General features: G+C 40.4%; 1 protein-coding gene across 2 annotated transcripts; it reads right to left on the reverse strand.

The window, feature by feature from the left end:
* Nucleotides 1-435: 435 nt before the first annotated feature.
* LOC139632912 (nardilysin-like) lies at nucleotides 436-22,565 on the reverse strand. 2 transcript variants are annotated; one of them, XM_071498191.1, is made up of 32 exons: nucleotides 22,514-22,565; nucleotides 21,616-21,964; nucleotides 20,806-21,064; nucleotides 20,472-20,553; nucleotides 19,238-19,391; nucleotides 18,664-18,737; nucleotides 18,387-18,482; nucleotides 18,083-18,205; nucleotides 16,873-16,930; nucleotides 16,070-16,143; nucleotides 15,578-15,647; nucleotides 14,658-14,735; nucleotides 13,321-13,441; nucleotides 11,018-11,076; nucleotides 10,623-10,677; nucleotides 10,433-10,537; nucleotides 9,699-9,822; nucleotides 9,276-9,362; nucleotides 7,590-7,709; nucleotides 7,404-7,455; nucleotides 6,817-6,967; nucleotides 5,639-5,766; nucleotides 5,277-5,439; nucleotides 5,056-5,087; nucleotides 4,652-4,790; nucleotides 4,462-4,509; nucleotides 4,300-4,352; nucleotides 3,149-3,232; nucleotides 2,819-2,909; nucleotides 2,448-2,564; nucleotides 1,494-1,583; nucleotides 436-1,300 (listed from the first exon to the last, which is right to left on the reverse strand). In XM_071498191.1, exons 2-32 carry the CDS (start codon nucleotides 21,813-21,815, stop codon nucleotides 1,076-1,078), a joined length of 3,312 nt encoding a protein of 1,103 aa, XP_071354292.1. In that variant the 5' UTR covers nucleotides 21,816-21,964; nucleotides 22,514-22,565; the 3' UTR covers nucleotides 436-1,075. The 2 variants fall into 2 exon arrangements, with proteins under 2 accessions (XP_071354292.1, XP_071354291.1); XM_071498190.1 differs by having other exon boundaries at nucleotides 21,616-21,850; nucleotides 22,514-22,561.
* Between the last annotated feature and the right edge of the window lie 54 nt (nucleotides 22,566-22,619).

A 22,619-nucleotide genomic window follows, 5' to 3' on the forward strand; every position in this document is an offset into this window, starting at 1 on the left:
AACTTTTTCCTCTGGGAGAAGATAGAGAGTCTGAGTCATATACAAGTTTAACATACTTCAAAGCTGCGTAAATTAAACAGCTGATGCCATATTGAGTCATCAGCATGCAAACACTTGTGACATTGAAAAGACCTAAAAGAAAGTGGATTCTAGCTATACTCTGTCATCTGTGCTGTTTGCATTGTTTAGTGTGACTTGTATGTCAAGAAAATTGCAGATGTGTCAGTTCAGTTGTCATCTACAGAAGACAAAAATATTCAAAATGCCACAATATAATGTTAATGTGAATTCCTTCCAGCTTAAGTATAAGCTGACAATGTACTAAAGAAAATCTAAATAAACCAAATTTCAGTATTAATATACTATTTCAATAGTTTGATAGTACTTCTACTGTAAGGACAACTTCACAGATACAAGTGTTTTCTGTGGGCTCCATTCATTCACTCATCACTTATTGATTTATTTCTTTGCACAGTTTCATACCATGGTTCCATCCAGGGCAGCTAACAACAATAGTGCACTGCAGAGCTTGAAAGCACACAATCAATCAAACACATGCATCTGGATTTCACTGGACTAGGCATTTCCGCAGTTTTCACAGTTGATTTGTGTTTTTAAATTGTATCAAACTCAGCCAGGGCTCCAACACAAACAGTGGAAAAGACAAAGATCCAGTGTTGTTAAGAGCAGCAGAGCTCAGAGAACCAAATAAATGAGAATTTGATTCAAAGATTTTCAGTCAGTGTGGGATGGATAAAGAAATGGAGCGCTCCCACACTCCTGGTGTCTGAGGATATAAAATAATTGAGTGTGAGAAAACAGAATAGATTATCACTTAGCTAAAAGAAAACTCTATCATCACTTCCAGGCTTTTTGCTTATGCACACAGGGTAAGTAAAATCTACAGCCGGGCCCCAGAGACAGAATCCAGGACCAGAAAGGAGCCGAAGCTGTTTCAACCTTCCTTCACCTCCACATATTAAGTGCCTGCATCTCTAATGAGGCAGTGTCCCCAAACGTGCCTGAGTAAGAGGCAAAGCTCAGTCAGTCTGTCTCATATAGTCTGAGCATGAGCTTATTCGAGTATCTTGTGATAAGGGAAGAGGGGCAGGCCTTCAGTGAAAGCAGGAATGTCCATGATGGCAATGGCGCCAGACATCTTGGGCGAGGCAGGAAGGAAGGTGAGCTTTGACACCTCACCATAGGTGGAGCCACTTAAATCTTCCTCTTTGCTTTCTTCTCCCTCTTGTTTTTTACTCTCACCCTCCTCATCATTCTCTTCAGCACCAAATCCCACCACCTTGAGCAGAAGGATAAAGTAAGTGTGTTAATAGAAGCACAAAGGTAAAAGAAAATGCAAGCTACCCTTCTTCTTCTTTGTCAAGTATGCACTAATACACATATAAATGCACACACACACACACACACACACACATATATATATATATATATATATATATATATATATTTACATAAATAAAGGCATTGCTTACATGCACGCTGAGTTTGCGGCTGCTCTGTCCTCTGTGCTCATTGAACCATGAGACAAGCTCAGCCCTGGTCATCTGCTTCAGAGCCTCGATCTAAACACACAGAAACACTGATGGTAAGAGGAACACTGGTGGGGCTGAAGGACACACAATATTGACTGACTGTTTAAACCCTTTATTTATCAATATTTTTATCAAACACTGAATCAAATGGCTGTGTGAAAAGAGTGGTTGGTTGTGACAAAACCACAGAATTACCACCTACATTTTAAGCCTCTTTTAGCTCAGCTTTTTTTTTTAACAGCTCATTTAGTGTTTGGTTCAGTCTGACCGCTTGTCATTAAACCTGTTCATTAAAGACCTGTTAACAGACTGTTAGACTGTCAGATTTCCCTCAGGAGCTGGCAGAGACTGAGTCAAAGCTAAAAAGGAGTGTGAATATTGGATTTACATTTGACAGGTGGTTAGACACATGACTCCAGTGGGATAAAGATGCTGCCACGCTTCTGCTAGATTTGTGCAACTGGCAATTGTTTGCTAACATATTACCCATTTGTAAAGGTGATATGTCAGGGCTGTCCGACAGTTTGTCTTCATGTTCTTCTTGCCCCCAGAGATCTAAACCAATTAGTGAGGCTTTAAAATATTTTAGTGAGCTAACAGGAACCAGGTTTCAGATTTGTTTTGTGTGTTGCCTTTTCCAAATAAGCTAAATAGACATATATATGAGCAAAGTTTGGGGCAAACTGTAAAGAACAAGGCACATGTGGCCAACTAATGATGGATGAAGTTGTGAGAGAATACAGTAATGTAATCTATCAGCAACAGAATATCCCCACATATATTACTGCCATGTAAATGTTTATAGTAAGCATTGTATGTATGTATGTATGTATGTGTGTATGTGTGTATGTGTGTGTGTGTGTGTGTGTGTGTGTGTGTGTGTGTGATACTCACCTCTCTGTTGAGCCTGTTAAACACATACTGCTGTGTAACCACCTCGGCCCAGTTCCTGTCTACCTCCTCCCCGAGGTGTGTGTCCTCACACTCTTTCAGCTTCACTAAAGCAGTTACCTATACAAGACACACACACACACACACACACACACAGTTTACACAAGGTTTCTACACACTGTTCTTCTTCTACTTACACAACAGGGTCTTACACAGTTAGAAAATATTTTATTAATCCACCAAAGTAACTTGAAAAACAACTTTTGACATTTCTAAAACTTTTTGGATGTGTTTCATTTGCTGTAACTTTTCTGCTTTTCCATAACCACCAGCAGCTCACAAATACACAAAGTGATACACACACAGACACACACCTGAGTATTAAAGGCCTCCTCGGTCAGAGCATTGAGCTTCTCCCTGAATGAAGCCAAGAACTCTTCAATCTTAAATTCCACCAGCTCGGTACTGAGAGAAAAAAGTTCATGAGAGGAAAAGAGATATATTATAGGCTATGGGGTGTATTTGATTCCTTTAGTCATTCATCAGTTCCACTCGCTTCTCTTTCCAGGGCCACAAAGATAAATTGTAGCTTGGGTTTGGGTGAACAGTAAGATAGATTACACCATGGTTTTGGAAAGGCGGTCGAGATAAATTGTATCTTGCTTTTGGGCAAATGAAAGGTTACGATTGTGTTGTAGACTTACTTGAACTTGGTGGCCTGTGTTTCCACGGTGACAGAGAAACCCAGTACACCTGAGGTGTTTCTGCAGGTGGGGTAGACATGGTACCTGCAGCATGAGAAATGAAAAAAGACAGCTAGGATTAGAGAAGTTGAGAGGCAGATACTCAGAGACAGATCAAGATTAACTAGATGAGACAGTACATTGCATTTTCCAATAGTTAGTGCCCCACCTGTCCTGACTTTCTCTACTTTGCAATCTATAATATAACCAGTCTGGGAAGCAAGGAGTTGGAATTTAATCATATAGTAGCTGACTGAAAAGACGGTCTGAAGTGTGGGTAAATGTGAAGAGCATTAGGTGCACATTTTAGACATGCACAATAAAAATCAGTCCTCCAGTCTCTTAACAAGATCGATACACACTTGTTCTTCTGGAAAACATTAAAAAAAAAAAGAAAATAAATGAAAAAGTCCCAAATGTTTGTGCACCCTTTTTGAATACATTAGTGTTGAATATATTAAGGGAATAAATTGTATTAAAAATGTGATCATATTGCACATTTCCTACAAAAAGATGTAAACAATGTGCTTCAAAGCAAAAAATTTTAAAAAAGGGAGATCCCTTTTAAAATGTAACAGACAAGTTTTTTTATATACATAAAAGACAGAAATATTGACATGAGTTTAAAAATTTGTAAATGTATAATTAGTGAAGTTTATAGAAACATTACCTGACTTTGTAACACTTAACTGAAGTTTCCCCTCATTAGAATTTATAAGCAATATGTAAACGCAAATGATTTATAGAGACACAATAATGTAGTTGTAAGCAGATATAAGTGCTTGTACACAACTATAATCCTCCTGTGGACATTCATAAACGGAGGCTGGTGTATAATTACATAATGAATGAGTATGGTAAATCACAATTGTAATAATACAAAATATGTCTTCATAGGAGACATTGTAATTGTTGACAACTGCACAATAATAAACACTAACTGTCCTCAAATCTGCATTCATAGTATGTAATAACCATTTATTAAATGCTTGTGTAGTGCTTATAAATGCTAAATAGGGGAAATTAAAGTGTTAACATATTTTGATTTTCCAAGGTGTCAGAAAAGCTTTTAAATAAAGCTAAAACTTGAAAACATAAGTAGAGGAACTCACCCCAGCGTCTCTTTGGTCCTGAGAAAGTCGAAGCACGGTTCCTCCATGTGCATCTGAAAAACAATAACTCAGTCAAAGGTGCCCTGTGTGATGACCTGATGGACTGACAGAATGAATGAAGAAATGGGTGGAGAACAGGAAGTTCAACACCTCAGTACTCACCACTAACAGCTCCATCAGAGTGTGCTCCCATAAGGCCTTGGGGCCAGACTAGATAACAAGTAGGAGGAAAGTAAAATGGGAGGTAAATAGTGAGCAGAAAAACAAAGGATGCTAAAATTGGTAGGTATTAAGGTTATGAAGTCAGAAATGTAAAAGGTCTGATGAACTGCAGATGTGTGCAGGTGTGTACCTGGTAGTAAACAGTGACCTCAGAGTTGGCGTCTCCCTTATTGAGTGATTTGACTTTACAGATGTGGTGCTTCTGAGGAAGCTCTACCACTCTGAACATCACCGGCACCTCTGCTGACAACTTGGAGAACTGCAACTTACTGCCAGAGGAGGAGAAAGGAGGGCGGAAGGGAAGGAAGGGAGGATGAAGGATGAAGGAAAGGGGGGAGAGAGCAAAATAGGTAAGGAGGGAAGGAGGAGAGGAAGAAGGAAAGTAGGAAGAAAGTGAAGAGGGTGAAAGAGGAATCATGGACTGAACAACCAAAGCTAATTCAAATTACTGTGTATGGCAGCAAACAAATCTATTTGATTGTATAGCATTAGTGTTCTCATTAGGGAGTGCATTCAGTGTAAGAGCTGACTTACTCTGTGACATATTCCAGGAACTGCACCGACTCCTGTGGAGGAAACACAATAAAACGATAATGAACAGGTAAAGATAAGAGAGACAGAGAGACAGAGACAGTAGTAGAGGGAATCCGCAAAACAAGAGAACAATGTCAAGTACGCTGAGAATCAGTTGATGCAAGTATTAATGTTATTGTTAATCAATCTACTTGTGTGTGTACCGACTGCTGTTCACTTACAGTGCTGCTGAAGTTGCCCTGCACCAGTCCCTCAGCGTACAGCTCGGCCCTGAAGCTCCGGCTGAACTCCATCAGCTCGTCGCTGGTCAGACTGGCCGTCAGAGCCTGATACTTCTCTACCATGGACCAGCGAGAGTGCTCTAAGATCAACAAACGAACGTCCCTGAGAAAGAGGAGGAGGACAGGGAGAGGGAGGAGGAGTGAGAGAGGGAGGGAAAAAAGAGGGCAGCAAGAGGAGGAGGCTCATCTGTTTAAGGTTGCCACGCAATTCACCACTAGAAGGCATCATAGACTTTGTGATGAATCATAAGTAAGATGGAAATGCCAGAGAAAAAGAACAAGGCAGGAGACAGGCAACTCACTTGCTGAGTTTCTCGGGTTTAATGAGGATGTTGAAGTAAGTTTTTTTGAGCTGCTCCGAGAACATGCTGAAGACGTCAGGGGAGGCGGAGAAATCAGCCAGGTGGTCGATGATCAAGTGGAACAGCAACTAACACAGAGAAAATACAGAAACACAGACCAACCATCATTATAATGAATGTAAATAATAAAAAACACATTTGTGTGTGTGTGTGTGTGTGTGTTTGTGTCCAGAATAAACATGTGACTGTGCACATATGACAAATGCCAGTGATCATCTGTTTAAAAGTGGTTTAAAAATGAAGTGGGACAGATTTATGTAACTGTGTTACTGTAGCTGTAGCTGTATATGAATCTAAGAAGTTTAAATAAAAGTAGGTAGAACTTCAGACTGACTTTAAGAAGTGATTTCATAACCACTACTAAAGGAATAGTTTGACATTTTAAAAACACACTCATACACTTTTAGTAGGTAGATTTTGTTTCCTTAGGACAGAGCCATGCTAGCCCTTTCCCCTTGTTTCCAGTCTTTATGCTAAGCTAAGCTAACTATCAGTGGCTCCTGCCACAACGTGCAGACACAAGAGTGGTATTGATCTTATCTAACTTACAGCAAGACAATAAATAATTGTAATTCCCAAAAAGTAAAAACACTCCTTTAATGCTTTATTGATCACCATAAATCCAATAATAAGACAAATTGTTGGGTTGCCAGGTTTTGACAAATATTAGATAATTTATTTTGCCCACCTAAAAAAGTACAGTGTTCCTTATTAAGGGCAAATTATGTCTATCTCTATTGAAATGATGAGAAAAGTTTTAATTAATGATTTATCACCACTGATAAAAATGTCATCCATCTCTTAAAGCATGTCTTATTAGAAAGTGGTATCAAACAGTTATCTTAGCTACTATATCTAAAATAACTTACATACTGGGATACAGGTCGGCAACAATTACAGAGGAAGTACAGTCTACACCTTACAGGGCGTATAACATTAGGTATTATCATTTACGTACAGTATTGTTGTGTTTTCAGGTGTGTACTACTTTGAAATAGTATGGTTCATGGTCGACATGTAAGCCCTACATTACTTTATGAATCAGTTGTGGTGAAATAAATGCAATCTTATCCCTATTTGCTTGTGTACGTGCAGTATCTCCTGATTCATTCACTCACGGACAGTTTGTGGTTAAATCCTTTGACCTTGATGACCAGGCCGTGTTCACCAGCCACCAGTTTATACTCCAGCTGGGCCACTTCAGCCTCATAGGCCGGCCCTGCCAGGTTGTGGCCTAGGATGTTGACCAGCAGATCAAACAAGACCACACTGAAAGGAGAGGGTGGACAGGGGTGATGATGGAGGGAAGGAAAAGATAGTTAAAAAGGAAGGGGAGCAGGATGGAGAAAGGTGAGAAGGAAAAAACAAAGGAGGAAAGTGAAGTCAAGGAGGGAGAGAAAGAGGACAGGAGGTGAGAAAGGTGAGTTGGAGGGAACAGAGAGAAAAGACACAAGGCAGCAAAAGAGGAAAGGAAGGATGGAAGACAAATAAGAAGGAAAGAATGAAAGGAGGAAATGAAGACAAAGAATAAAGGTAGGTAAAAAGGACAATTGAAGTGATGAAACAAGGGTATGGAAATGAAAGCAGAGGGAGGGAGGGAACAAATAAAAAAAAAAGAGTGAGGGGTGGCAGAAAGTATATTAATGAGTGCTAGAGCAAAAAACTAATACTATTTTCACAAGGTTATATCTGAGCCTGAACTTACTTCTTGGCAGATTGCTGGATTACAGGAGAGATTAAGTGGAATCTGATGTAGGCTGCAGCAGGAGAGAGGACAAACGGGTGTCAACGCCTCTCTAATGATATTAAATGTCTGTATGGAACATCTTGGATGCTAAATGATGCACACGGTACAAGCACTCACACAATGGCTCACTCACACACATCTCACCTTTTGGGATTTTGAATTTGTTGTCCTTCTTGTACCACAGGCAGCCCCTGTCGCTGTCGGCTATCCGGACAGGGAGCTCTGTGTCTGGGCAGTCAGAGGGCTTCAGGGTGAAGTCAGTGGCTGAGCAAATGCACATAAACAATATATCAGCATTATTTCTCTTGGTACAGTCTCATAAATAATGTGTGAGTTTCAACAATTCAATATATACAGTTTGGGGATAGACATGCAGCAACTTGTCAACACAGAGAGAAGATGTTACACCCCCCCCTCCCAATAAATGATTCAGGAACCCTTGGGCTGATGAGTGAATACGCATCGTCTCATTTTATCAGAACTGGCCGTGTAGTGCTGTAGCCTTTCAAAATGTATAAACACAGCACAATGCAAAATGTATCAGCCAATAATGTCTAATCAGAACTGTATCAGAGCTGCCTTGTTTGCCATGTTACAGCTAAAAATCTTGACCTTTAATTAATATACTCAAATGACTGGATTTGTATAACAGATGGTGAAAGTTGGAAATCGTAAACCTTTAGTCTAGCGCCCCCATCAGGTCAGTAAGTTTGATACAAAAAAATATATCCATCATAATTGCACCAAGTGGCATCTAAAACCCCAAGTTAGTCTTGGGGAGTATTATTACATATGTGAAAGAAAAGCTGCTACAGCGGGACCTGTGTGAAATCCAATACATTTCCTCATGTGATGTCACTTGAGTCAACAAGTTTGAAAATAAAAAAAAACATTTGGAGGTGTGGAGTTGGAAAGAAGTGAGTTTACCAGATCAATATAGCCTGCTCCACATTTCTGCTTGAGGCTAGAGGCTCTAGGCTACTAGCATAACACAACTAAATGTCAAACTGAACTGTTGACAGTCAAGCTGCATTGTGGGTAATGTAAAATAATGAGATGTGTCTGCTCCTGCTTAATTGATTTTCAAACAATGTTATAGAAGCAAAATGCAGCACGAATATTCGTGTTATTTGCCAATGATTATTTAGCTATAGGCTCATGCCGATTAGGCGACAGTAATAAAAAGGACTGGTATCTGAAACAATGTGAAATACATGTAACTCACTACACATAAAATGAGTTTGGCTGTGCAAAGGTAGACCACCAAAGACAGAATTATCAGTTCTATGACGTGAGTCGTCGTCGTCCCCCCCCCCCCCCCCCCCCCCACCCCCCACCCAAGTCTTTTATCTTTACTTCTTCTTTCATTGTCTGAGTTGACTGATGAAGTGATCTATCAGCTTAGCAAAATCCCTTTCTACTTATTCTGCTGTCATATTGTAGGCTGACCTGACGAAATAGCTGGAGAATTTGCCAAAAAAACAGTAGATAAAGGGGGCTGTGTATGTTATCACCTGACCTCTTAGAAATAAACCATGTTCAAATGAGGCTTAGGATACAGAGGATGGCTTCACAGATTTGAGCTGGAATTATGACACATCCATTAGACCAGTGTCTCACAAAGGAGTGTTTAAAAAAAAGACAGAATATATTTATCAAAATGCTGTTCCCCTAAGTTTGCTCAATAAATCTGATTATTGGTTGGAAGGAAGAATGGAGAGCAAAAGTACAAATTGAATCTTGTTGGACACTTTTCAGATACTTGCAGAATTTTTGGCTCAAGAAAGAGACATTTTTGCACGTACTGCACAAAGAAATATATTCACTCACCGATGAACTTGTTCTCAGCAGGAAGGTGGAGGTCGTTGTTCAGGTCCAGGTGTCCTGTCCACCGCTCCATCCACTGCTGCTGGATGTCTGTGAGGAGGGAAAACATCTATTAGCGTAAGGTATATCTGCAGTTTAGATTTTTGAGTTGAGCGATTTCGAGTCTTTATTGCAACAAAACTGAAATACTGGTTTTGTACATTGTCTTATCTAAATGTTGTTCCGACACCATTGTTTGCCCCTCTACAAGACAGAGATAAATGCTGGCATTTCTACTGCAGGCTCTCTGCATTATATCATTGCACAAGGGGAAAAAAGACAATGTATTCACTGAATCCCTACATTGTGGAAAGGAGCTGCTGTGCTGACAGTAAACAAGCACGCACACACATACAGAAAGACCAAAAAAAAAAACAACAAACACACCCTCCATGCTGTATTGCGTGCCAAACCACTTCTCCCTGAGGGGACACTGGCCCTCGTGTTCTGGTGACAACAGCATCAGGTTGGCTTTCTCAGGGGTGAGGAGGGACAGGGCTGCACTGATCACCTACACACACACACACACACACACACACACACACACACACACACACACACACACACACACACACACACACACACACACACACACACACACACACACACACACACACACACACACACACACACACACACACACACACACACACACACACACACACACACACACACACACACACACAGACAAAAAAAAAAAAGAAAAAAGTGAAGTTTTCAGCAAAGAGTGGAGAGTGAAATTATTTTTTTTTTCCCTCCGTTTCTAGATTGCTTGTTTATGTGAGAACTATTTCAGCTGTCAATCACAATAAGAAGCAGAAAAACTTAAAAGACGTTACTGCCATCACAGAAAATATGCAAAGCCACAATTAGACTGTAACTTTTGATGCAAAATAATATCCAACAATCAAAGACAGCACCAACAACTCTCACAAATATATTTCTGTCATATAAAAGGTGTGAGCTGCAAAATCATTATCATATCAGACAGGAAAAAACGTCTTTATTTCCCCACATCTGAATGACCTGTTTCATTAACATCCTTATCTAAAAAAAGGAAATTATAGGAATTCAGAAAAAAAAATGAAATGGTTCACTCCCCAAACTACTGAACTACTTACTTCTGGGTTGAACTCAAACATCAGCTGATCTCCTGTTAGAAAATCCTCCTTAGGGAACAGCTGCATGTTCTCACAAATGTCCTCCACGTACTCGATAGGGTCAATCTGACAAAAAGGAAAATTGCTCTCAGTGGACATAACACAATATTAACTTGCTGTTCGGCCAAGAAAAAAAAAAAGGCATCCTTACCTGCTCCTGGTAGTGAAACTCATTTGCTTCAATCTTCTGAATCTCTTCGTATATTCTGAAAGCAAGAACAGATATATAGACAGCATTATTATCTTTATTCATCCCAGGCAAAATCTCAAATGTCACAACATCAGCACTCCTTATTACAGATTAAGGAACACAACAAAAATAATAAATGGCAAAAATATATAAATGAACAAATGGCCATCCAAACACATTAACCTGTCACAGTATGCAATATAACACAGTATTTACTACCTCATACCCTAAAATGTACCCAAAAGCCAGACGGAATAAAGTTGTGTTTAAGTATAAAAGACAGTTGTTGTACATCTATGTTAGAGAGAGAGAGAGAGAGAGAGAGCAAGAGCAAGAGCGAGAGAGAGAGAGAGTGCCTTTGCTGTGGTCCGAGTGTCTGCAGCATCTTCAAGTACTGGAACACGAGGTGAGTCACCTGTAAAAGACCACATACAAGAATGAGATGTCATAACTTGAAGTGTGTCGGTGTTACAGAACAATCACCACATTCATTAGTTGCTAAAGTTACTGTTAAATCCCTCTTAGTCACCATTAATGATGGGGCTTAATTTAAGTGAAATGCAGTGTTAATGTTGATAAACTATGTTGATAAACTATAACAGTCACACTAATGCAAGAAAGAGGCTGCCAATCATGTTGACTATGGTTATATGATTACAGTCATTAGAGTAAGCTATGACAATTATTTGAAAAAGGCAACTACATTTCAATACTAAACAGAAAGTAATGTGTGTATTTATTCTGCCCCCTTTTAGAGATTCAAACATGTAAATGAAAATGTCAGCTCTGCCTCAAGAGTAATAATTATTAACTGCGAACAAAAGGATTCTCAGTCCTGACCAATGTGTTTGAAAGGGGAGGATACAGGAGAAGTGTGACTTTCATACAACAGAGTAGAGGCAGCTCCGTTTCAAATCTGAGCAATTTAAAAAAGTAGTGCATTCTCTGAGGCTGTTCAACTCTTGACTCCGGAAAATGGTCTTACTGTCCAGTCAAGAAATAGTCCAGTTCTGTCATCTTTTATAATTATGATATTCTGTGAATTTAAACAAGTTTTAATTATAAGATGGATTGATTTGTATTTTATGTTTAATGTTGTCCTGTCTGTTCTGCACAACGAGTTCCTAACAAAGCAAACTCAGCTCATTGAACAACTGTAGCCTTGCACCTATGAAGTAGCATTTTTCCAAGGTGCAATGAGTCTTTTTTTTGCTTGCACCAGTAAAACATGTCAATGACTTGCTGCATGCCTAATGGAAACAAAATGACAACGATAAACCGGCAGCAAACCGCAACTCTGGTGTCAAGACTGACTGAGCTCAGTGTTCCTAATCACTAATTTCCATGTCGATTAAACGGGAGAAACTTAAATTTAGACTAGTCAACTGGTATAACTAGTAGACTATAAAAAAGTAAGCAAAGAAAGAAAAAAAAATAGCTCAATTTAATTGGGATCTCAGCATCTGTGGGTAAACAATGTCATAATGGTTTGCTGAGTGTGGCTAACGTTAGCACCGCTAGCACCAGCAGCCTTCTTACCTTGAAGGTTACTGTCCACATACCTGTGCTGAATGTGGTTACATATTGCTCTGGTTGAGTGGTTATAGGCCAGACTATTCTGACAGAGCCTACATACAACTTTTTGTATGTTTGTGTTTTTTTTTATTTTTTTTTGTTTCCTGGATAGATAAATAAACACATAAATACTATAAAACTGTGCTCATTTGACAAGACGTGTCTTTCTTGTTCACAGTAGCTCAGGGAGGGGAGGGGGCTGCAGATCGGCAGGAAACTGTGTAAAATCTTATACCCAACAGTTACAGTGCCATTGTACATTAATAAAATATTGATAATTAGTAAGCTGATGCTGTTGGCAAAACTGGTAATTAAACAGCTGTTAATGCTAACACTGGCTGTGTAGCAATAGCAAAACTTACAATTAGCTCCTTTAACATTTAATTTAACATTATCCAGACAACGCTGAACTGATGCTAATATGATTAGGCATGATTGTTGAATGTCCTTCACACAGCGGTGTGCTGATGCATCTTCCTAACGTCACACTGTTACCAAGCAGTGGTTATCAGGTGTGCCACACAAAAACACTTAGTACACCTTGCGAGTCACACTTGACTGTGTTTGTATCTTGCACTATGATTTTAAAAAACTAGCATCCTCTTAATCCAAACAACTCCAGGTCCATCCTCTCTGAATGGAAGAATGCAAGATGAAGTGGTCTTCATCGCAGTCAACAATGTCCCCAAGGTTGCTGCAGTATTTATACAGCAGTTTTCAATACATGTTTGTTGACTGAAACATTTTTCCATTAAGTACTTAAGATCAGAGCCCCTGCTGAAAAATCACCAACTGCCTCTCTGTTTAAGTCAACAGTTGCCATAGCAACTGATAACACCGACTGCTTCCTTGAAATTATCTGTTGTATTAATGAAAATAAGACAAATAGGTCTGGGTGCATGCAGGGTACATCTAACTTACACACAGAAAAAAAAGAAAAACTGACTCCATATTATCAACAACAAATGATGTGGATGATGAATGATGAACTGGCCTGATTTCATCTACTCGGCTCTGAGTCTCGGTGTTTCACTGAACACAGAATGAAAAAAAGAGAAGAGACAAATATAAGAGTTTCCTTTACCTCATAGAAGTTTTGGAAACCTTCGTCAGTGAGGGTGATGGAGATCGAGAAGATAGAGTAGGTGGTGTTTTGGTCAAAGCCGGTTTCACTGTTTCCTCCAAACAAAGCCAGGGCCCAGCACCTACACACATACATACACACAGACAGGAAAACACACACAACCACACATCAGTTCATCAACGCTGATTTTAAAACATCACTGCTGGTAAAGATTCACTCGCTGCCATAAACTGGAAAGAGGATGCACATTAAGGGCAGTGAGTAGAAAATATGTCCCTTTATGTTTCTTGCTTGCAGATAATGGTCTTGTTTAAAAAAAATCCCTGAATGAAGACGTGACATGTATCATTCTATAATGCAAGTGTCCTGCTTTGCGGTTAGTTTTTCTTTCATTTAAACATGAAAACAACTTGAAACTTGAGTTGGACAATCTTTCAAAGTGAACATCATGTCTGCATTTATCTGTGTGAAGACATGCTCTAGTTCTGTGATGATGCATTTATAAAAAACGATTTTTTTTCTAAAGTCTGCACTGCATTACTACACAAGTAGAAAAGATATTCACTGTGATGGATCACACCGAGGTTTCAAATCTCTGACATTTTCATCATTGATGGGAAAATAAATGGAAAAAAAAAAGTAAGATGGACTTTTTGAAATGGCCTGCAGTGATGTGGAGAACATATTTTTGATCTGCTGTACAGTAAATGCACTAAAACCTGCAAAAACATTTAAATGTTAAGGCATCCGATCAGCATCCCATACAGCGTGGGTGATAGACACACAGACAGACCACTCCCCAGGTTTAATGAGGGGGACAACAATGGCCAAATTTCAAAACCGGCCTCTCAGCACTTGTCATGATTGTCTGAACTCAATGAAAACGACCACTCTACTGCCTCGGCAGATTTGTTTCGACTGGGAATTGAGACTGAGTACACTCAAATTTCACTGTTGTCATTTATCAACAAGTGAAAACAGCGCAGACACTAAATAGGACTTTTCTATCAAATGCTCCAAGTGCTGCTGAAGGTAAAGGGACTATTGGATGAGCTTTGTGGTATTGTGGTACTGCACAGAATTTGGCGAATCATTTTGCCACTTAGCAACAAGAGGCTGAAATGCTCTTGTACAGCCACATCCAGGGATGAGAATGTATGAATCACATCATCAAGTGGGCCAGCAAAGTGTATAGTTTGAAGATTGGTCTCAAACACTGGCGGCTCGCTCGGAGCATGAAAAAGCTCATGTATACCCAGCAAATTGAATACCTTTTAACTGGGTTTTGGAGTGCCCTCGAATCAGAAAAACAAACAGACAGAGGCAATAACACTCACTTCCTCCTGAGCACTGAGAGGATGCTTCCTGTGCCTTCATGGCCAATCAGCCAAGAGATGTAGTGGAGAGGCTTCACCCTGAAAAGAGGAGGGAAGAACATGAAAAGGAGAAACAAAAAACATTGATGCAATCCCTCAACAATCAGGGCAAAGCATGGTATCGTGGCTGGTCTAATGCTATGTTTATATGAAGAGGCACTGCTCTGCAGAAAGGAGACAGCAACGTGGAAAAAAGAGAAACAAACACATTTGATGCAATTTCTTTCAAATGAGGGGAAAGCATGGTCTGTTAGAGTTGTTGTCTAACTCTGCATTCATGTACCCTGAACCATGTACTGCACATCTACCAATTCATTTAAAGAGCAGAACCACCATGCAGTAGGTCCCAATACACTTCATAAATAAAGAGAATACATGGGGACAAAACATATAATAAGCAGATAGAACAACCAAGTAATGAAAATAAAACAAACACAGTAAAAACATCAGTGTTAAAGGGGTGTTTGAAAAGGTGATGGATGTTCTAAGTTGTAGTGTGGGCTGTAATAAAGTGAATAAAGGTTGGTTTTCAGTCTTGATTCGCCTGGTACAGTTGGCAAATGCTCTGAAGCCAACTGATGTTTTGTGAACTGAAGTAATGAGGAGACTGGCATCAAGGGAGCGAAGAGGGCGTGCTGGTGTATGTGTTAAAATTAGCTCAGATGAGTAAGGTCATGCAGGGCCTTGTAAGTTAAAAGAGGAACCTTAAAATCAGCTCTGGCTTTCACTGGTAACCAGCTCATCAATGATCAACTCTAGCTGCAGCATTCAGAACAAGCTCAAGACTTAGAAGACACAACAACAGAGAGAAGAGTACGGTTTCAGCATCATGCAATGATAGAGCAGGTCTAATGTTAGTATATCTACTGTATGAACCTCACCTGTAGTGTTTTTCCTGAGGAGGAAGAGCCCAGGTGATATTCAAAGCATGAACTTTCCGAACAGGGATGACTGCATACACACAAACACAGTGAAAGAAAACACCATAATATAGAGATAACCAACTGCTGGATTATATTTCCTTCACAGCGCCGGCCCCCAACCTTTTCTGCTTGCGATCTATTAAAACAAAGCTATGCAACCTTGCAGAATCTTATCTTTTTGCATGTTTTCACAAGTTGTCTGAACCAAAGAGTAATTTTTCCCTTCACAGATTCTTTTATTGGAACACTTCTAGAGGCCTGAAAAGGTAAAATCATCCAGTAATTGATAAGAAAAAACTAAGATTAGAAGAAAGCCTGAAAAGATAAACCTTATTTTGCAAGGCAGAAACATTTCTTTTTACTATCTTTTAAATCATCTCCTGGCCAACTTAAGACTTATCTAGAGGTTGGGAACCGCTGCTCCATACATGCAGTTAGATGGATCAGTACCTCTGTAGAGCTTGTTGAAGGCTGGTGTCTCAAAGGGATCCAGCAAATCAGAGAAATCTGGCTTGGGCAGACCACTGTAGACATAAAACCAGAATTATGAGAAGCAACACTGATGAATGTATTAACATCAATTTAAAAATGTCAGTAACATGTCAATTGACGTGATATGACACTTGAAAAGTTAATTTCTAATGTCTTTAGGAAAACAACAGAGAAAAGTTTCTACAACAAGCTTGAAGACGACTGTTTTCAACAATTATTTACATATCACAAAAATAACACCTTAATTCTGCCTGACGTGACTTCAAAATGTCAACTTTTCATGTTATTAGCTCAATGAAAATGAGTTCTCTTCATCTACAGGAGCTGAAGTTGTTTGAGAAGATTTTATGAGCTCATACATGAGGAATTTCATCAACTCACACAGGAGCATGTAATCCTTTAATTGAAATGAAAGCCTCAGAAACTGGAAGTTACGTGGTTTCCACATAATAGTGATAAGCATGTTGATTCTCAAAAAAAAAAAAAAAAACATGGAGCAGTGACTCATAAAGCAAACAGGAGAGGAGCTCAGTAAGAAAACACTAATTCAGCTTGACTTTAGGGAGGAATGATCCCTTTCAGGTGTATGTTGTTGAAAAACAACATCTGAGATGAAGAGAGGTGAAAAAAAAGAGCTGAGAAGGAGACGGAGGAAAACTTGACATTTACATTTGAGCAAAGTCTCAAAGGATATTCAGACTCAATCTATATCACACCAGCACCTCATCGCAGCGCCTGAGAGACTCTCCTTCAATACTCACTTGTTAGGCACCTTGCTGAAGATCTCTCTCACCCACTCCTCCAGAGTGTCCAGCTTCTCTAAAGGACACACCGAGTGAAGGAGGATAAATCAGAGTTTAAGTGTGTCTCAATAATTCTGCCTGAAAACTTAATAATTCTGGGCTCTGGGAGAGAATTCAGTGCACTGCAGAGGTTTTGTTTTAAAGCAGCTGCAGCGTTGGCTACAAGCTGTGACTGCAGTTTGTCCTTATATATATACATATATACACACACACACACACATATATATATATATATATATATATACACACACACACACACACACACACACACACATACATACATATATGCATTATTATGATGTTAAAATATTAATGAAATACATGTTTTAGAATTTCTTTACCTAACTAATGTAAACAAACCATAACAAAGCATGAAAAACCATTACAACTGCAAAGCAGCTATTGTATATTGTTGTATAACCTGTCAGTTAATGCAGGAGTGGATGGAGGCTCCAGTCTATTGTTTACACACATTTGTATAAACAAAAGACATATGTTTTGTGCATTTTTTGCCACTTACCATTCAATGTTTTACATGATATTCTGCAATTCAACATAATTATATTCTGTAATTACTATATAGCAGCAATTGGCAGAGTCAGTCTCAAATTACACAGACAAATGAAGTCACAGAAAAAGATGCAGGTGTGTTTTTCAGCATCCTTGTTCATAATTTTAAATCGCTGAGAGAAGCTTCCCTGTTTACACAGCGTTCTCTTACAGCAGGGGCATCAATTCCAACAGTAAAAATACTATCAAGTTGCTATCATAGAGAGCAATAATGGGATCAGTGCCTAAAAAAACAGAAGTCATTTTCAGCTGTTTTATGAGGATGATTTTTTGCAGCACTTGTCATCATTTTGTCATTAGTAGTTAATTAGCTGTGTGATATTTTCTGTGAAACCCGGAAAAAATGTGTATCTGAGTTTGTTTTGAGAAATATAGCATTTTGAGTTGATTCAGAGAACGATTATCTACAGTTGACTGGACATGGATGAACTGAATCATTATTAGAGTTGTGACTAATGATTTTCTAAATTGGCGATTAATCTACAGATTGCTTTTTCAATTGTTAAATTAATTTTTCTGTATGACATTAATGAAATCGATTACGTTTCTACCAATTGACTAGCTCTTGATATGTAATGACAGGGACAGATTTCCTAACCTTTTGACTGCACGGCCAGAGTCATGTAGTGGGCAGAGTAGTGTTTCTTCCAGAAGGCACGCAGACGTTTGTAGACATTGATCTTCTTCTTCTTTGGCTCCTGCTTCAGTGTCTGGGCATTCCCTAGTGTCGTCACAAGTAAGCAATCAATTCAACGTAGAAAAAACTGTTTACAAGTGTGGGGATATCAGCAAGAAAGGAAACTTGGCGTTGGTCTCAGTCCTCCTGTTTGTTATTGCTGCACATACCCCAAGGAGGCCCTAGCGTGTATTATGTGTCCCAGCGGTTGTGTTTGCCAACTCACCCCAGCAGAACTTGCCCATAGGGTGTCCAGGTTTGGCCAGACTGCCAAACAGCATCTCCTTCCTGTGGGAGTCGGATGGCTTAGCCAGCTGGTACTCTGACAGACAGACGGAGAGACAGAAAAACTCAAGACGACAGAGGAAGGCGCCGATCGATGGTGTGCAAAAGAGCTGCGTGGGGGGAACACAGCAGCGCGGAGGGTGGCTAGTTTAATGCCAAGCACGACAGCTAAAACTTAACCTCTCAGTACAGAGGGGCGACGCGCTAAGGCAACTCACCGCTGTCGACGGCCTCCACCTCCCTATCAATGGCGTCACGGATCATCAGCGGGCAGATGAAGAACTGAGCCCACCTAGGAGGGTGACAGGACAGAGAGGCCACGATCAGGGGCTGTGTACCACACAGAGGGACAGGACATAGGTGAGACGGAAACATTCAGATGTAGACTGATACACACGGATACAACCTGTAATGTTTGTCTCAGTCTGTTGGTACACATCTTAAGAGACATAGACAGAGACCTAAATATAAATCAATCAAATCTATCAAAATAAATCGTGCAATAAAGTACAAACTACCTATGTCCAACAGAGTAACATTTAAGGACGCGAGTGTGCGTTTTCTCTGTATATACAATAATCCCAAGACATGGCTTTATGTGTCACTGGGTGTCCAATGAGTGATCGTCCTGTGGTTGGTATGTAATAACTGTTTTAAGTGTTTTTAAGTTTAATTCTCCTTTTCTAATTCCTGTGTTTTGTGTTTGTCTGTAAATCATCTAATGGTTCTCTAGAAGTCCGCTTCTTAAGAGCAAGTTCTCCAAAAACAAGAAAACCTCAGACGCTTCCTCACCTGTCAAGAGCCTCTTTGAAGTTTTTCCTCTGGATGTCAAACTGGAAGATGGTCCTCTCGCAATCAGTGGAGGCATTGTCGCTCCCTCCATGCTTCTTCAGGAAAGCATCAAAGCCGTTTTCTGAGGGATACTTCTCGCTGCCCATGAACACCACTGGGACAGAGGAGAGGAGAGGAGAGGAGAGGAGAGGAGAGGAGAGGAGAGGAGAGGAGAGGAGAGGAGAGGAGCTGATTTAAACATGAAGGAATTTAAAAGAAAAATCCACCAAAGCTACTTGGTGACGTGCCTTGCATTTGCACTTTTCTTATTTATGTGCAGAGCTGGCCAAACACAGTGTTGTACTATATTTCTAGCTGAGCCACAACAGAATTTGATAGCTTTTCTTTTTCAGATATAACAGCACACATAGTTCTAGATATTGCTGCTAGCATTCGGTGACAGTTTTGATGACAGTCAGTAAGAATGAAAAAGGGCTTCTCTACAGACCGGCCATTTAGGGACAATGTTCAACGATCACATCAGTGGAGGAGACAGATATAACAGTGTCTCTACTGACAGCAGCATCAGTAGAGTGTAATGCAATTCAGAATTCAGAGGGACGTGACTACATTTGGCCTTTTTTTGACCAGAAAATCTCAGTGACTGCAACAAGTTCCAAATTTTGGAATATGCGCCTCTACAGCCCAATATAATCTGAAATGTTGGGGGCCATTAGTAACTCATCCCAATGCTCTCCCTTTACAAACAAAATACGGTTATATGAAAATGATTTTCAGGCACTACTGTGCTAACAAGGTGCATATTCATTAAAAGAAAAGTCTTTAAATGACCAAAACTGACATACAGCAAATTCTTCGCATGCACTGCTGGTTGTGTAGTGTTCTGTGTGAACTAAATGAATATTTGGAGGTGATCAGTTAGATAAACAATACACAGAGGAGCAGGAGGAAAAGTGGGTCAAAAGAAGCCCAAAAGCTCATTTTTGCCCTGCAGCCTGGGTTAATCTGGCCCTAGGAGAGGGGCATTCTGGGAAATGTCAGTTATTATTAAGTGACGTAAAACTAGAAAAAAAACAGGCAAAGAGGGCAATAAACTGCATCTGGTGTGCATTCAAAATCGTGAGTGGTGATAGGAAACAATGCATCTGAGGATGAATGAACAACTGCATCAAACAAAGCATGAGAAATACTTTTCCAAAGAAATGACTTGAACCCCTCAAGGTTAATTACTCACTGTGCTCCAGAAAGTGGGCGAGACCGGGGAGGTCACTGGGGTCACTGAAGCTGCCCACTCCAACACAGAGTGCAGCTGCAGACTGAAACACATGGGATACTGAGTCATTTTTTAACTATTGGTATCGTCAACGAGCCCCATAAAAAAGACCAAAGCCAACAAATGAATTGATTTGTTTTTTGACATGTGTTTCTGAGGTATGCCAAAGAGATCCATTCTCGTCCAAAAACACACAAATCAGTCACACTGTTGTACTAGACAACATGCTCCCTAATTACAATGAACATGGGTATTACTTTGTTTTGAGGTAATCCCACATGCTTTCAATTGGTACCTGTTTCTCTGCATTTCCTTTCTTCTTCTTTCCCTCCTTGTCATCATCTTCATCATTATCACTGCCCTTCTCATCGTCGTCTTCCTCAGATTCGCCCTCTGTTTCGTCTCCAGACTCATCCTCCTCCTCCTCCTCATCATCTTCCTCTTCTTCTTCTTCACCTTCATCTTCTCCATCCGAGTCCTCGTCCTCTGACGCTGCCGGTCCGCTGTAGTCTGAAATGAGCAGAGCTCGCAGTCCATTCTCCAACACGACGTACCTGAAGGGAGAAAAGTCAAAGGTGACACAGCGCAGAGAGCTTTGAGAAACAGTGTTGTGCCATCATGTTTTACAGCTCTCGTTGTTTTGTTCTTATTTTGAACAGGCTGTTAAATCAAATGTCTCTTCGCAGACTGCATCTTCGACCCTGTGAGGCTCTCTTGCTATCTGTCCTTTTTCACAACAAATTTTCTGTGCCCCCACAAGTCCTGAGGCACTTGTGTGTGCTTAAAGCATGAAATCGTCCCATCAAACTACAATAATACCGCACTGATCCTTTTGGAAGAGAAGCTCAGTATCATTTTTGGATCTGGGTTAGTGGATCTGGGTCATTTTCTAAGCGCTTTCACATTCATGAATACAGAAAATAGTATCCCCTGATGAATATCATTGCACATGAAATCATATTAATAACAATGACTGAGAATAAACTAAATAGAAAAGATAAGCCATGTAACAGGCTTACAGTACAATGTTTAATTGAAATACTGCTTCTAAAATGAAAGCATTAGTTTTCATTCTTTCAAACTGCGCAGTAGAGGAGTTCTTTACCTGTACTGTTTGGGGTCACTGGGGGACTTGATGATCTCGCTGTCTCCAACATTGTCCTCTCCTCCTCCTCCTCCTCCGTCCCCCGCAGCCTGGCTCACCTGACGAGACACCGGCTCTGGCTCTTCTGCTGAGGCTCCTGCTTGGACCGAGCCCGGAGAGTCAGACGCCGGGGCGTTTCTGGACTTGTTTGTCTGCGGCATCCTCGGCAGAGATGATGAGAGTTTGGCACTGCGGGCTGACAGTAAGGCGCGACCGTAAACAACAGGGCAGCTCGCTGTCACCGGTAATTTACTCTTCAACACGGCGACACACCGTGTCAGCCTGAACAGAGCTATGATGAAGACCCTCTCTGACAGGCGAGAGTGGAGAGAATCAAAGCCCAGAAACCAGTGGGACCAAAACAGCACACATTAACCCAGAGTCTCTCTGTGGCAGAGGCCTATAGGTTTGAACCTGAGCTGTCACATACACACTCACACACTCACACCAGCCAGCGCCCACAATACAGCTATTCACAAGGGCTGTCTGGTGGTTTCGCCCTATTCAGCTGGATGTCAGCTAAAGTACGACCCAGGCAGACCACCTCAACCAAAACCTGAGCCTCTCAACTGCACGGCCACAGTAACACAGACCACCAAGAACCACAAAAAAAAACAAAAAAAAAAACACCTGAGAAGAAATGGCTACAGTGCCCTTTACACACAGAGAAAAGTAAACATAAATGGGTGCTACGGGCTAGTGATAGAATTTCATGTCAACATATTACACATATTCTTTAAAATAAGCTTTAACTGGCTCAGGTAGGAATTTGTGTCAAGGCAAAAGCCAAACCGGAAAAAAAAAATATATACTTTTAGGAACAGTTCATAACACCGGTGCTACAACAATGTACCCGTACCTTCCTCCCGGCTCACAGCAGAAGGGCCTCGGCAAATGTGAACGCGAGTGTCTCCCCCAACAAGACGCGCCGTGATTCGCTGACAAGAATCGGCCCTTCCTTATGC

Source organism: Trachinotus anak, unplaced genomic scaffold, assembly GCF_046630095.1.
Source record: "Trachinotus anak isolate AG129_WGS33_773 ecotype Australia unplaced genomic scaffold, CSIRO_AGI_Tana_v1 ptg000015l, whole genome shotgun sequence".
Lineage (NCBI taxonomy): Eukaryota > Metazoa > Chordata > Actinopteri > Carangiformes > Carangidae > Trachinotus > Trachinotus anak.

Coding starts and splice junctions, on each gene's coding strand:
- LOC139632912 (XM_071498191.1), bottom strand. CDS start 21,815: ATGCCGCAGACAAACAAGTCCAGAAACGCCCCGGCGTCTGACTCTCCG. Junction 20,554..20,805: donor AAGGAAATGCAGAGAAACAG/GTACCAATTGAA, acceptor CATGTGTTTCAG/TCTGCAGCTGCACTCTGTGT. Junction 7,710..9,275: donor TGCTGAGAACAAGTTCATCG/GTGAGTGAATAT, acceptor GCATTTGCTCAG/CCACTGACTTCACCCTGAAG.